Genomic DNA, 16842 nt, shown 5'->3' with positions numbered 1-16842 from the left:
AATCCTTGGTGTCCTTCTTCTTGATGTCCTTCGTGTCTTTGTCAGGGCGATCCTTCTTCCAATGGCCAGTCTTTCCACAAATATGGCATGTGGAGTCTTTGTCCTTGTCCTTCTCCTTGTCCTTCTTGGACTTGTTATCCCCCTTCTTCTTCTTTTGGTCCTTCCCCTTCTTCTGAGAGGCTTGACTTGTCAGCGCCTCCGACTTGGAAGCATTCTGTCCCTTTAACTGTTCCTCTTGGTCCAAGACCATAGGAACCAACTCTTCCCACCGAAGAGTAGACTCTCGCCCCGAAGCAATAAGGGCAGAGTAAAATGTACCGAATCGTGGCGGCAACTGGGACAATAGTGTGATCGCCATGTCTTCGGAGGAAATCGGCTTCCCCGCATTCTGAACCTGCATCTGAAGCTGCCTTAGCTTGTTAATGTGCTCCCGTAGCGAAGAAGACTTATTTACGGACAAGGTCCGCATCTGTACCTCCAAAGAAACCCTCTTCATTAGGGTCATCCGATTGTACATTTGATCAAGCTCCAGCCATATCTCCCGAGCCACCGTCAAGTGCTCGATGTGAGCGATCATGGCTGTAGTGCATGATTGAAAAAGAAAGGATCGAATCCTGGCATTCAGTTTGTCCCAATGAGACTGCGCCTTGGCCAACTCCGCACGAGCATCGGAAGAGAGTTTGGACTCATCTCTTACCGAGGGCCGGTCAATCTCCTCCTGTACCAACTCCGCCAAATCATAGGACTCAAGTATGGCCAACATCATGACGCGCCAAATGCGGTAGTTGTCGCCGTCGAGCTTCTAATCTGTAGGAAGAGCCGGTAAGACAGGCACCTTCCGGTCCATAATCGCCTGGAACTCCAAGTCAATCTCTGTAGACATCTTCACCTGCAATGCCTTCACAAACGCAAAAGCAGCCCCCTCTGACTGGGAAAACTCAGCCTGCTAAGGCTCTTCCGCGTCCTGAAGCTTCTTCACCCGCCGGAGGCGATGAAAAAGCAAAACCTGCACTTGTAGGCTGAAAACTCAAACTTCCTCCGCGACAAACAGCAGTAAACAGCAGCAAATCCACCACCTGTACTCCTTTCCTGTGCGCCCACACTCGTTTCAGCCTTGTTCCAAGGCGCAGCCCTCCTGTCTGCCCTTAAACGCAAAAAACGCAAATTTGTGTCGCAATGGAAACTCCTCTTCAGGTTGATTCTGCGCTCAGTCAGCCCTCAAACACTGCTCTGATACCATGTCAGAGTGCAGCGGTGCGGAAGCGTAGGACTGAGAGAGACAGAATGCAGAGAGAGAAGAGAGAGAAAGAGACAGTGGACGATGAAGATCTGCTGTATAAAGAATGCTGAATACAAAGATATGCAGATATATACACGGGCGCAGTGCGCTGGACTGCGTGTCTCCACCTCGACGATGCAACCTGCTGTCCACCTCGAAGTCCGCTGTAGTCTGCACTGTCTGCTGTTTGAAATCTGCGAACAGAGACAGAATCTGCGCGTCACCGGTCTGTAATCTGCGAGCAGAGAAGTGTACCAGACTGCTGAAAGTGCCAGGTATAAATAGCCGAGAAACGGGGCAAAAGAGGGCGCCAGAAATAGCCAGGCGGCTGCATTAAATGCAGCCGACTGGCTGCTGCAGGTCGGACTGCCACGTGGCAGTCCGACTGCACCAGGCCTGCCCTGCTGCCCTGATCTGATCTCTAACACCAAGTAGTTGCCTATTGTGTGGAATGAAAAGTAAACCCTGAAAAAGAAGGGTGAAGCCACGACCAAAGATCTTGCTTAAGTACGCGCAAAGCAAAGGAATTCCACACCCGGCTTTCTGGCGTATCCATTACCGAATGCCCTGAAGTGGACTAAGAAGAGTCAACACACATATTGAAATCTCCCATAAAAAACCCCCTTCGGCCAAGTGACATGGAGCTCTGCAAAGTCGACCAAGGATCCCGTCGGGATGCGGGATCATTCGGAGCATAGAGGCCCAGCAACCATAAAATCTTTCCTTCAAATAAGACTTCGATTACCAGAAAGCAGCCCTGCACATCATTTTTAACAAGAACAGGCTGGTATTTCTCATGGACAATCATCAGCATGCCCGAATAGTGCATAGCATGTGTCCCTGCATAAAACAGACGGAATCCACGACAATCCACAACTTTTCTTGCTTCACCGTGACTTTTGTGCTCAACTGCACACAATACATCCCACTGGTTCTCATGTAAGACAGTCCACATGGCATGTTGCTTATGGCGAGAGCAAATGCCTCGCACATTCCACGTGGCTATCTTCATATATCTTCAAAAAAAAGGAAGCCAGGAACGAGGCGCCTGTTGCCTCGATTTCACATTTTCCGCGAGAGCATCCAGGATACCCTCATCCAGAAAATCAGCCAATACTGCAAACGAATTCTGGCGACTTGCTTTAGAGGTAGAAGGAAAATCCACTGCCTTGGGAGTGGGGCGGGGATAACGCCGATCCCAGGGTGTAATCACATTACCTTTTGTATCAAACGCCAGCTTAGCAGGTGGGCCCTTGGGACCGTCTCTATAGACTTTCCTTGTAGACTGATTACGGGGGGCAGACGGGGCCATAGTACGCGCAGCCTGCTGTGAAGTGAACATTTCTTTCCTGCGCATATACGTGCGCACGGAATCCTGTGAAGCATTAGGCCCAGGATCCGCCAGGCCTGCATCCAACTTTTTACCTTTTTTTTGACGTGCCTCAATCCAATCAGTGCTACGGGAATCCAAACCCAGGACCTGTTATTTGCCTTTATCCACGACATTAGGTGGCTGAAGGGCCTCTTGTGCCGGGGCATCAAGCACCATGTCATCCTTAGGCAGCACAACCTGCGCATCCTCGGAAGACGGTTGCCTTTCAGGGCATTCGGCCATAAAATGCCCCAATTTACCACATGAAAAGCAGTGTCCTGCAAAGTTGCCCCATTTCAAGCGAAAATGCAAAGGATGCATGCCAGAACAATTGAGGCGAAGCCACGCAGGCATTTTCCTGGCCGTGTCCCATAACATGCATAAACGGTTTCGATTCATAGCCTTGAGGCTTGGGGGAACCAGCACTGTTCCCACAACTGCCATCGCATCCTTCAACAATGGCCAATAGACCGCCGGACAATTTTCCACTTCCACCCACACCGGGCATTCTCGTTGAAGCAGACACTGGAAGTCGCCCATAGGGCGCCATGGTACAACATGGACCAAGCGGCGATCAAAGAATAATGGCAACTTGGACAGGAGCTCAGCTCGATGTGTTTCCGATTTCAACAGCACCTCATAAAAGCCGCGAGGTCCAAGGAAGATCTCCTCAACACACTCCCCTTGCAATAAATGGTGCATCCACTGGCGAATATATGAAAGCACTGGGATCCTGCCAGTGAAGAAAAGTATAACGGCACGGTCATAAAACACCGAGAAGGACCGCAAGACTGATTTCGGGTCCACCGTGGCTTCCAGCACATCATCAGTTCCCGTGTCAGAAAAAGTTTCATTATTATGCTGGACATAATCGCCAAGGAGAGTATTGGCAAAGTCCAGCAAATGCTCCCAGTCAATCTCCTGCGAATCCACAGGATCAGAGGCAACCTGCGTATAGGAACGTTCCTGAGGACCCATTGGCTCGTCAAAAGTATGCTTGGAGCGTTTGCCCGCAGGCGGCAGTTCAGAACCCGGAGGCATCTCCTCCGTGCACGGCACCATATCCTCCGGCTCCTCTGTATCGGAATCGGGGCCAAGGGCTGCCACCGTCCGGTCTAGAAAATCCATATCCAGGCCAGCCATACTGCTGTCTTCTTTCTGAAGAAGTCGTCAGGCGGCAGTCGTCAGATGGGTCTCCAGGCAGCGCGCAGGTCTAGGCGATCCTCTCTCTCTCGCTCTCGGTTGCCTTAGCTCTGCACGCGGATGTAAAGGAGGGGACCACGGGCGAACAGGCGTGCACTCGTTCAGGCGTCTCTCTCTCTCTTTGTCTCTCTCTCGCTCGCTCTGCAGGTCCCGCAGGCCTGCAAAATCAAGAGACCGCCCCCGACTGCAGCAATAGGACTGCAACGGGGCTCCTGTGCTGAACCTGCTAGACGCGAGCAAGTGAACCCCTGACCAACAGGGCGTGTGAACGCAGGCGAGTAGCTGAGGGCACAGATCCAGGCGACTGTGCAGCGTCCGAGGGGAGACGTCAGGCAAGACTCCGCGCAGTAGGGCAGGGTCACACCGCAGAGGGAGACCAGGTCGCGACCTGATGGCCATGGCAGACGACGCGACGGCAGCAAAGAAAAGAGGGACGACGCAGACTTGGCAGGCACGAACGTCGACGGCGAATTCTGAGCCTCCACAGGTAGGCGCCCGCGTGCAAGATGACGGTCGCAGGCAAAAAACGACGGCGCAGGCGATTTAGGGCATCCTCTGACGGCGCAAGGACAGGACACCATCGTCGATCTTCACGCTCGCCATTCTCTCTCTCTCTCTCTCTCTCTCTCTCTCTCCCCCCCCCCCCCCCTCCAACCCTAGACCCCGAAAGCACTCTCCCTTTCTATAAAAAATCTCCCCCCCTCCATCTCATTCCCATCTAGAAAAAGCCATTTGAGTGATATACCTATGTCCAAGAGACAAGCCACTCTTGCCCAAGCAATGGTGCAAGTTTCCAATCCTCTCTCCTTTCGCAAGGAGAGGCAAAGACAAGTGGAAATAGAGATTGCATGCATCATAATTGAGTGCAATCTCTCTTTCCATATTCTCAAAGTGGATCAATGGAAGCGGACGGTAAAAGCCATTATTGCTATTGGTCCATGTGAGGGATGATCTGGTGTCACATACAATGACATGCGTACCAAGAGACTATATGAGGAGAGAGAGAGGATTGACAAGTCTCTTGAGCCCATGCATGCCGGTTGGGCGAAGAATGGATGCTCTATTCTATCCGATGGATAGAGTTACCCCAAAAAAAGGGGGATTATCAACATCCTTGTCTCTCGCCCACTTGGCACATACTTCCTACGAGCGGTGGATGCGGGCACAAGGAGAAGGAGAATCATGGGCTTTTTCATGTATTGGCATATACAGCAAGTCATCATTGAGATAATACTTCTAAATCCATTATTTTGTAATCTCTCTTTTCTTTTAATCTCCCAAATTTATTCTAACTTCATCGTGTATAATCTTGTAGGTTGAGCCGCAAAATGTGGTATAAGTTATCATGGACAACACCTTGAATTGTACATCTATGGGGTGGAAACTTGAGACCGAGTTTCCGTCCATAGTATGGACACCATGCGCTACACATTGTCTAAATCTTCTTATGGAAGATATAGGCAAGTTGGAGTGGGTGGTGAGGCTTGTCAACGATGCTTGCACAATCGTTGGCTTTGTCAACTCCAAGGTCAAGGTCCGAGTTCTTGCGATATTATCGCTTATACTCAGACTTGGAGTTGAAGAAGCCCTTGAAGACTCGGTTGTTGGTCATGAAGCTTCTTCTCAAGCATCTCTATGATGTTCGCAATAAGCTATAAAAAACGGTTGTGCCAGATGAGTTTAAGGAGTGGCTTGAAGGGGAGTCCACATCAAGCCAAGTGGAAGCAAAGGCCGTTCAAAGGCTTTGCTTAAAGGAGGAATTTTGGACAGATGTGAGAGGCGTTGTCATTGCTGTGACTCCCATCTATGAGGCGCTTTTCATGACAAACATGGAGGGAGTTGCTATTGGTCTCCTCTATCATCTTATGGTGGATGTGATGAAGGAGATACAATCATCAACCATCTTGAATGGGAAGGCCTCTTGTTCATGGTATTATATTCATTAAAAAAAAAAAAAAAGATTCATGATTCTTTTTAGTTTTAAAATCTATAATTCATATTGTCTTGCTCTCTTTCTTTTCAAAATTCACCTCTAAATCTCCCTCTAAATCTCTATCCTCTTACACCTATTGTAGTGATATCTTGGATATCACCCCTAAAAGATATGATATTCTCTTTATAACATAGAAGAGATGGGAATGGATTAAGTGACCTATATATGGGTTTGTGGCACTCTTGCATCTCGTATTTAAAAAACCCTTTTTCTTCATGGATGCCAATGTCCTTGTCGATCGTGATGTCTTTCTTCCAAAGGCTTTGACGGAAGAGCATCGTGGTGCCTTCCTCCAAGAGCTCATCAATTATAGCGATCAAATGGGTACTGCTTTCGCATCTCCCATTTGTGAAAGTGGAAATCGTTGGTGAAGCCCCTTTTCTGGTGGGAGTCATTTGGCTACCAATTGCCCCATCTCCAAAGAGTAGCCTTATGCATTCTTGCACAAGTTTTTTTTGAAAATCTCTTCTCTTTTTCATTTAATTCTAGTTACAACTTGCAAGTTTAAAGTTTAAACTTACTTTTTCTTTACATGGTTTAGGATTATTCGTTGGGTGCATGTGAGAGGAATTGGTCTTGCCGCCTATTCCATTGTGCACACCAAAATTCGTAATAAGGTGAGCAAACGACAAATGGAGCGACTAATTTATTGTTGCTCCAATTTACGCATGCTATGTAATATGCATGAGATGTCTATGGCAAGACAGGTATCATATATCCAATTTTTATACTTTTTAGCTCATAACTTTATTCATAGATTATAAAATATATTTAGAGAAGTTTCATTTGTTTAATCTAAGTTTTTCATCCTTTAAATGTATAGATAAATGTGGATTCACTCAAGCTCTCCACTAGCACACTTAAAAGTGTGACTCACAAGAGAGACTTGGAGAAGGAACAAATCTTTAGGGAGCTTTACTTGGAGCTTGAGGAGATAGACTACTGTGTCTCTCGCACTCGCGTAAGCCGTGTCGGTGTTGTTATTCACCCTTGCATCGATAGCTATAGAGCTTTGACTTCGGCATTCATATCGGTTGCCTGTGATGCTCATGGGACCCTTAGATGCTACACGAGGCGTGGGAGTGGCTCGAGAAGTACTCCTAGTTCGGCCCAAGAAGACAGAGCTTAGAGAGCTCGAGTATGATGACGAGGGCAATGTCATTAGTGAGGGTGATTTTGTTGAGGGGGGTAATGGCTCCTTAAGCGGCGACGAGGATGCTTTCACCTTTGATGCCGAGAGTGATATAAGCATCTAGAGTAATCATGTATCTTGATTTGGATTGAGCCATGGATGTTGGCTTTTATCTCAATCCACTTTTATCTACTTTTTGTGTGAGATTGCATATCTGGGTCATAATAAAGTTGTTAAGTTGTTGGTTTCATTATTCATGCTACACTCTTTGAGTCTTGACTCTTGAGTCTTGTTTCAATTCTCTTTTGCACTTACTTTTGACTTGAATCTCTAAGTTTATGGTTTAACTTTTAAGTCCAAACATTAAGCATAGCTTTAAAATTATATGTATTTTTTCTTTCATCGGACGTAACATTGGATGCAAGTCCGAGATTTATTAGTCCGATTAGTACCGTACTAGCATCGGACTATACTAATTGGATGCCATCAGATGTGACAACCCTGAGTTAAAGGATCCAAACACTTGGTATACAAGTTGAAAAAGGCTTTGTATGGTTTGAAACAAGCTCCATGAGCTTGGTATGCCAAAATTGATGCCTTCTTACTTAGCCAAGGGTTCATTAATAGCCCATCAAAGTCTACTCTTTACGAATGCAAAGAGGGGGGGTCCTTGCTGGTCATTCATCTTTATGTGGATGACCTTCTGCTCACAAGGACACATGTTGGTTAGATTTTAACATTTAAGAAAAATTTGCAGCAAACTTTTGAAATGTCAAATTTGGGGCCTCTACATTACTATTTGGCCATTTAGTTTCTTCATGATACTAGGGGCATTGGATTGTCACAGTCTAGATATATTGGTAAACTCTTTAAGAAATTTGGCTTCTAGGATTGCAAGCTAGTAAGTACGCCGATGGAGACTGGACTCAAGCTGTCTTTGCATGATGACAGTGATATGTTTGACATTTATACATATGCTCCGATAGTTGGATGTCTCATGTATTTATGCAACACAAGGCCAGATATTCAGTTTGCAATTTTAACCATGAGGAGATATATGCACAGCCCATGCATGCCACATTGGTAAGGTATGAAACATGTTTTCCGTTAGTTGCAAGGCACTAGGACTTTTGGATTGCTTTATGCCAAAGGGGGGCTATTGCAGTTACATGCTTACAGTGATTCTGATTGGGTTGGAGATTTTAATTCTCGTCACTCTACAAGTAGAAATTGCTTCTTTCTTGGCTCATCTTGTATTTCTTGGCTTAGTAAGAGACAATCCATTGTGGCCACATCGTCTTGTGAAGCTGAATATAAGCCAACTTTCACTACTACATTGGAATGTGCATGACTAAGGCGTTTGTTGGCTGATCTTGGTGTGTCTATCATGGAGTCTACTCCTTTGTTTACTAACAATCAGAGTGCCATTGCAGTGGCATGGAACCTAGTGTTTCATGCATGTACAAAACACATTGAGACACATTACCACTTTATCAAAGAGAGGCTACATGTAGGGGATATCAGCCTTGTCTACTGTCCTACCAACAACAATGCGGCAGACATCTTCACCAAAGCTCTTCCTTGAGACAAATTTGAAGTATTTCGCAATGCTCTAAATTTGATCTCCTTTGGTGGATGATCCTTGTATTCTAATCACTTTTCACTCCAGTGAGGTTTGTTGGGTTACTCATGCCTATGCTCACATAAGAGTGTCAATGATCCATAGTAGGACACTAGGGCACTTTGTACTCTCCATAAGAGAGATTTTTTCCCCAGTCATATTATTCTTTATTTGTGTTTTATGTTACACAGTTCGGTTACTTATCACACATTACACACTTTCGTGTGTGAATGCACCTTAAGGCACTTACACAACCCTCAAGTATAAGAGTTGTACTTTGTACTTTGTGTTACATACTTTGGAACTAATCAAGTGTCAAGGAGTGACCACACTCTCACTCTCTCTACTGTCTACACTGTGCTGAGCAGATAGCTGCCATCTCTGTTCCAACATCTCTATGCTCCTATCATTGCATCTACTTTTGACAAATTCATTCCTATCCCTTGTTAGAGTGAAGCTATGCGCAGGCGAATGACCAATACAAAGAGTGAACAGAGAGAGAAGAGAAAGAGAAAGAAAGAAAGAAAGAAAGAAAGAAAGAAAGATCTATTAACGTCTCTAAAAGGCCAGAGTGGCCTATGAGACCATAACCAATACAACTAGTATCATCATCTCTCATCAAAGAAGAAGAGAGAAAATTTATGTGTAGATCTACATGGTAGATTGGAATGAGAAGTATGGAAAAACTGAAAAAGTTGGAAAAAACTAAGTTTTAAAATATCAAAAAGAGTATAGAGTATCTCCCCCTTAGTCTACGGAATCAACCAAGACTCTGCAAACTACCTTCGACTGAGTCACCACGCCAATCTCTTTGTAACGAGCAATCGTGATGCGAATGTGACGCATATGGGCACGTGTATGTTGCCGAGTAGGTACTCTAGGGCATTGTGCTCTGCATAACAATGTAGCTCTGTCAGCTGTGGTGCCACCCTAATACTGTATCTTGACAATGCCTATCAGTAGGAGATGTAGTGTATGGGCTGGTAGTAGTTGGGGGTTCAACTGTGCTGAAATAGTCTATAATTGCTCTCTGGAGGGGTGGATGACGCTGGGATCGCCTCCTACCTCGTTACAATAATGCTCTGCATCGCTGAAGCTCCAATAAGAAAAGGCCCAAACATCTTTGGTCCTCATAGTCCATCACCCATCTTAGTGGTCCAAAGCTCTCCTTAAAGAGGCAATGATAGCGGCCTCGGATATCATAGTACACAGTAAATCTACAAATGTAGTGCTCCTTTGTTTTTTGCTCCCATCCACAAAGCTGGCACATCCTCTCATTGGCTGCAATATGGCTGCATCGACCTGTCTCAATCATCAGCTGATGCGATGAGGTGTGAATCTGACCAATAGCAACTCGGAGTCCATGGGAAAGTTGAGCATCCATGTATCTCGGCCTCACTATGAAACCATCATGAGAAAGCTACAAGAAGTGACATTGGTATTGTGCCATTTTCCTGCTTAATGGGAAAGGGGGCTTGGACCAAGTCCTTTCTGTCTCCACTTTAGTGATGTTTGCTCTGATTACACTATTCAGCTCTCATGACTGAGGCTCAAAGTAGGGCAGTCGAGGCTGTAATTGAACGGTGGCAGTCTATTTGTACTCATGCCATGTGAGTTCAGCCATGTGCTCATATGTGCATACCAACACTGTCTATCTCCCTCTGTTGCAAGCTGTCTTGAAGACTCTAGAGCTAGTCTAGGATATCGGTCTTTAGGGAGCTGCCATATCCTCTGGCGAAAATAGTTTCTTGCAATAATACCTCAACTACCATGGGTGCAGCGCCCAGTTTTGCTCGGATGATCTCTTGTGTAACTGAGATTGAAACACAGAAAATCTACAGTGAAGAATGCTGTATAAGGATGTAAAATTATACATGAGTGCAGAGAGAATATCTGCATGTCTCCACCTCGAAGATCTCAGTCTTCATCAGCCTCGAGGGCAGTCAGTCTCCACAATCTGCGGCCTGAAATATGTGAAAACAACTAACTGAGACTGCTGAAATCAGAGCCTATAGATAGGCTGGGAAAAATACCACAAATAATGCAGGTCAGCTACAATTAATGCAGCCGATTGGACAGCAGCTGTCCGCCGACTGCACAGTCTGACTCCGACTGACGAGCTGCCATGTGGCACTTCTCCAGCACCTAACGCTTGCTGCACCAGCTGCTTCTGCTACTCCTGCCTGTCCAAGGAATATCCAGCTCTGACACCCTCTCTCAAATCGTGGACACGGTAGAAGGCTAAGGGATCTGGAGTGCTGTCGAAGTAAAGCGTCGGGAAGCACCTTGGTAAACAAGTTTGTAAGATTGTCCTCTGTCTTGCAATAGACCATGGAAATGGTCTCATCTAGAATCTTCTCCCGAATGAAATGGTACTGGGTCTCAATATGCTTCGTCCAAGCATGAAACACAAGATTCCTAGCCAAGGCAATGCAACTCTCATTGTCACATTGTAGAACAATAGGACCTGTCTGCGGGCTATTTGCGGGGAGCCAAGCTCCTCTAGAAGCTTGTGAAGCCACACTGTCTCACATGTAGTAGAAGATGCCACCCGATACTTTGCCTTAGTCGAAGAAAGAGCAATCGTAGGTTGCTTCTTGCTGCTCTAGGAAATAGCACTAGTTCCCCAAGGTAAAACAATAACCTGTGGTGGACTTGTGATGATCCACATCACTAGCCCAATCTGAACCACTCCAACGTGCAAGGACCAAGTCCATAGCACCTATAGCAGCAAGATAATAGATCCCAAGATAAGGAGTCCCCCTTACAAACCGTATAATCCTCTGAGAGCAGCTTGTAAGTGCACCATCTTGGGTTCACTCATGAACCCGGCCAGCACACCTACAGCATAACATAAGTCAACACGGGTATTAAGAAGCCAGATCAAGGAACCAACCAACTGCCTATAACGGGTAGCATCCGCCAAAGGAGAATCAGAATGAGCTATAGACTTCCAATTCGGGTCCATAGGAGTTGTAAGAGACTTGCATCCCTCCATCTCACACGTAGCCAAGAGTTCCTATACATATCGTTGCTGGAAAATAAAGATCGCCCTCAGAGTTTGATAGATCTCATGACCGAGAAAGAAGTGAAGGAGTCCCATGTCTGCCATCTCAGACTTCTCAATAAGTGCTACCTTTGTTTGCTCGACCATTTGAGTATGGTCTCGTGTCACAATCAAGTCATCCACATAAAGGACAAACAACACACGACCTTCACCTAAGGTGTGGACATACAACTGGGGGTCGGCTTTGGAATGTCAATACCCTAATTGCTCCTGGAGGAATGAGTCAATCTTCTCATTGCAAGTACGGGGATCCTACTTAAGGCCATAAAGAGCCTTCTGCAACTGGTACACCTTACCATGAGAAGAACCAAAGCTAGAAGGCTACTCAACATAGATCTCCTCCTTCAACTTTCCATTCAAGAAGGCAGACTTGACATCTAGCTGATAAACTGGCCATCTCTTGTGGCTAGCCAAGGCAAGAACTATGTGAATGGTAGCCATCCGAGCTGTAGGGGCAAAAGTATAATGGAAATCAATACTAGGCATTGTGCAAAACCTTTAGCAACAAGGCGGGCCTTGTGCTTTTCCAATGTGCCATCACGGCGATACTTGGTCTCTGCCAATGATCATGTTGTAAAGCCTCATTTCCAGAAGTGGGCTCCCGATTCTACATGACACGAGTCATCAAACAACAATTAGTGTAAACAAGCTCAGTGTGGTGTGCTTGGTTCCTCTGAGAACACCATGGGCCATCCTACAGGTGCCACTCCTCAGGGACCCCCTTAATCCATGCATCATGAAGAGTGTTAGGAGCCCAATGAGGGGAGGCCGGATCTCTCCTCGTCACTCTACATGTGCTGAAGTTACTGGAAGGTCCACTAACAGCGAGGGAGCAATCAGTGAATCTGGTGGTTGGGAACTAAGCTCCTTATCCCAAGAAGAGTCCTCAAGAGGCACAGGCTCTAGAGGAATAGTCAATGCGGCCACAAGCTATCACCGGGATCTCCAAGAACAAGGTGTTCCTCAACCCCGTCTCGGGTTGGAACTTCGAACATCACAGCTCATGTAGACACCCACTTAATAGGATCATACAATCAATAGCCTTGAGACTACAATCTATAGCCAACAAACACCTGTCTTTTGAAAGCTGCGTCGAATTTGTCACGCTATGTCTTCAGGATGTGAACATAGACATCATACCCAAAAACCCTATCACGCTATGTCTTCAGGATGTGAACATAGGCATCATACCCAAAAACCCTGAAATAAGAAATATTTGGCTTGGAACCAAAGTATTTCTCATATGGAGTCATACCAACAACATTGGAAGTAGGGAAACGATTAAGGATGTGAACTGCAGTAGCTATAGTCTCATCCCATAGACACTAAGGTGTTCGACGATGCTCCATCATCGTATGGACCATCTCGATCACACTTTAATTCTTCCGCTCCAAGATGCCATTCTCCTAAGGGGTGTTTGTATTGGCAAACTCCCAATGAATACGATGATCTGCACAAAAACAAGTAAACTCATTAGAAACAAATTCTCCGCTCTTATCCAATCGTAAGGTCTTCAGCTTCCAGCCTGTTCGGTTCTCCTCAAGGAGCAATCAATCCTTACCGTTGGAGAAAGCCTCCGACTTCAGCTTCAAAAAATAAGCCCATGTCATCCTCTGCTATAATCATCCACAATGAGCATGAAATACAAGCTCCCTCTAGGGGACTCTATCCTCATCGGTCCACAAAGATTGGTAGAAACAAGCTCCAAGGATGTTAAAGACCGTCTTGAAGCCTTGTTGGGAATAACATCATGAGTCTGCTTCCCATGGATGCAGGATACACAAGGCTGCTGGCTCACCATAATATTTGGCAAACCTCGAACAAGTTGTCCCTTAAACGCCTTCCGAAGGTAATCATAATTGAGGTAGCCATATTGAGCATGCCAAAGCTCGGACTGAGTTTGTGAGGTAAGAAGAAGAGAAGCCAAGGCACAAGAAGGCTGCAAATTGTAGACTCGATTATACTCATAACCTGAAGAAAGAACCTGTCTCGATCCTCGATCAAGAATCCGAAAAGAATCCACATCAAATTCGACCAAAAGACTGAGGGCACAAATCTTGTGTAGCGGAAAGAATATGGTACCCCAAAGCCGGCACATAAAGTACCTCGGATGTATGGACACCACCACGTCCATCTAGAATAAGATGCATGTTGTCCCAACCCTGTATAGGAATAGACGAACTATCACCAATGAGAATCTAGCCATGAGAAGGCCACCAATGAGCAACACCTGCTGAAAGAGTCATGTGTCGGGAGGTACCACTATCAACAATCCACTTCTGAGTGTATGGGGCCGACAACGTAACATCAAAAGCTATCGAGGTTGAATCTTCAACCACCTCTAAGTGGAGGAAAGCAGCTAATGAGAGAGCAGCCACCACTCCGAAATCCTTGGAAGATTTCTCCTTCTTCTCCTTGTCGGGGGCAAGCCTTCTTCTAGTGACCTGTTTTGCCACAAATGTGACAAGTAGACTCCTTGTCTTTGTCCTTATTAGATATGTCCACCTTCTTATTCTTTTGGTCCTTCCGCTTTTTTTGAGACGATTGACCAAACAAGGCCTTAGATTTCGAAGCATCAGTTTCTTTTAATTGCTCCTCTTGGTCCAAGACCATAGGAACCAACTCTTCCCACCGAAGAGTCTCAGACTCCCTTGAAGCAATCAAGGCGGAATAAAAACCATTGAAGCGGGGCGGTAACTATGAAAGAAGAGTTATCACCATGTCTTCAGAAGTGATCACCTTCCCTACGTTTTGAACCTGCATTTGAAGCTGCCTCAACTTGTTGATATGCTTGCGCATAGAAGATGACTTGTTAAAACTCATGGTCCGTAGCTGCACTTCCAAAGAAACTCGCTTCATGAGAGTCATTTAATTGTACATCTGATCAAGCTCCAGTCATATCTCCCAGGCTACCATCAAATGCTCAATATGAGAGATAACAGCTGTAGTGTATGAGAGAAATAAAAACGAGCGAGTGTGAGCATTGAGTTTATCTCAATGTGCCTAAGCCTTTGCCAACTCCATCTTTTCATTGGAAGAGAGTCTGGACTCATCTCGCGAAGAAGGATGATAAATAGCCTCCATAACAAGCTCCGCCAAATCATAGAATTCCAGGATGGCAAGCATCATGACCACTAGGTGTGGTAGTTCTTGCCATCGAGCTTTTGATTTGATGGAAGAGCCGGTAAGACGGGGATCTTCCGGTTCATGATCGCCTGAAACTGTCTTGGCCTCAGAAGATATCTTCATCTACAATGCCTGCACAGAACACAATGAGCAGCCCCCTCTGACTGTGAGAATACAGCTTGCTAGGGCTATGGTTTGCTCGTCCCCCTCCTTCTTTGCCTGCCGGAGGTGATGAAAAGGTAAAATCTGCACTTGAAGGCCCAAAACGTAGCCTTCTTCCTTCTCTAACGGCAAAAACCAGCAATAGCTTCAGCAAATCTTCTCCTTTCTCGCACGCCCATGCTCGCTGTTGTCTTGAGTTTGATTGTTGACTTCAAAAAACTTGACCGAAGTGTTACAGATGTAAACTAAAGCACTGCCATGCTGCCTGGTTTGGTTCTTTAAGTGAAGCTAAGAGTATAAGAGGTAAGTTTTGTGACTGCAGAGAGATCATGTACCTTTTCTCGCCTCCATAGCATTTTTGGCCTGTCTCTATTGTCATAGTGTCATTCTCTTTGTAAAGACATCTTGTCATAAACAAAAATTTCAAACAACATCAATTCAATAAAATTTTTATTGAGTTTTCCCTTAGCCTCTCATCCCTCCTCTCAACCTAGACACGGGCCTTTGTAAGCTTTCACCTGGTTTTCTTTAGGTTCATGTATCTTCACTACATAAATGAAATAAAAAACAGAATGTAAATGTTAGGAGGATACTTAAAAAGAACACATTCTTTTATGAATAGTGATATTGTTCTCCTAAAATTCTGCAATTTTCTGATGGACAGAAATTTCTGATATGTTTGTGTTTGGTGGTGCAGCCCCATTTTTGCAGAAATCGTGCCAGAGAAATCACGGACCAGTGTGTATGCCCTCGACAGGTCATTTGAATCTGTATTATCATCCTTTGCACCCCCTCTGGTGGGCATTCTTTCTGAGCATGTTTTTGGCTACATAACATCTCCTGCTATGCATGCTGGCGGAACTGCTGTAGTTGCTGACAAGAAGAATGCAGCTGCATTGGCAAAGGCTCTATACACTGCATTTGGAATACCCTACACACTTTGCTGTTTGATATACTCTCTTCTCTATTGGACATACCCTAGGGACCGTGACAGAGCACGTGCAGAGATGGTTGCCCAGATGGAATTGTCCTCTAGTGTTTCAGAGTTTCACAATCCGAAACAATCAGGCTATGTTAGTCTCAAGGAGGACACAGAGCTAGGGACTTCTCAAGAGGAGGTCTCTGACCCCTTGTCAGTGGAAAAGCAGCACATTCTGGCTGATGTTTCATAATGTTCTAAGGAGATGGTGGGATTTGTTGTTTTGACAGTCTGATCCTCCAGCAAATTAACTCGACCACTATGTCTGATATGTGAGCTTAACTGCCACATAGCCAGTCTTACAAGTATATAACAAATCGTCACTAGTTTTTAGGACAAAAAAGACATCAGTGTATGGCTTTCAAAGAAAAGGGAGGCAATAGTGTATCTTATCCTTTTCATAATCTTCCAAATCTTGGACAACAGTATATAGCAGAGGACTGATATTATGCCACACTAGACATGACCAATAATAATTTTGAGTATGTTACGCTGTTTTCACATGCAAGAGTCAAAAAACATGTTTGCAATATACCAATGATGCTTCTAGATTTGCAAAGTTAGCACCCCTTTCTGCACTCAAAGATGGAAAAACATGCTCTTAAGACTAATATTCTCATCCACATGTTCAATCCGAGCTCAATTATCACTTCTTCCGGACATATATTCTGTTTTCCAATCACAGTGTTCAATTAGAGTATTGGCAAAGCTAAAATGCACGTTCCTCTTGGCAGCTAAGTTTTGTAATCATACACCTGCTCCTTAAGCTATTTTACACATGAAATCAAAAAACAGTTTTTTACGAGGGCCGACTCTTGGGTCTTTCTTGCTTGTAATTGACCATGTCCGTACACAATCACTCGCAATAAATTCATCCCTTCTCAGGCAATACTCCACTCACCCCTTCT

At 45.3% G+C, this 16842-nt stretch overlaps 1 protein-coding gene across 1 annotated transcript in view; it reads left to right on the top strand.

The window, feature by feature from the left end:
- The window catches only part of LOC148026135 (uncharacterized), a 103967-nt gene extending 87445 nt beyond the window's left edge, over positions 1-16522 (top strand). Inside the window, exon 4 of the mRNA XM_087693408.1 lies at positions 15653-16522. Coding sequence (XP_087549534.1) covers positions 15653-16127 — 475 coding nt within the window. The 3' untranslated portion in view covers positions 16128-16522. The remainder of the gene's footprint in view (positions 1-15652) is intronic.
- Positions 16523-16842: the final 320 nt, after the last annotated feature.

The sequence above is a fragment of the Lygodium microphyllum genome, chromosome 14 (genome assembly GCF_053477565.2).
Source record: "Lygodium microphyllum isolate KBCC chromosome 14, Lygodium_microphyllum_v1.1.10, whole genome shotgun sequence".
NCBI classification, from domain to species: domain Eukaryota; kingdom Viridiplantae; phylum Streptophyta; class Polypodiopsida; order Schizaeales; family Lygodiaceae; genus Lygodium; species Lygodium microphyllum.
The sequence above is the reverse complement of the archived record's forward strand: the minus strand, read 5'-3'. Positions and strand labels throughout refer to the sequence as shown.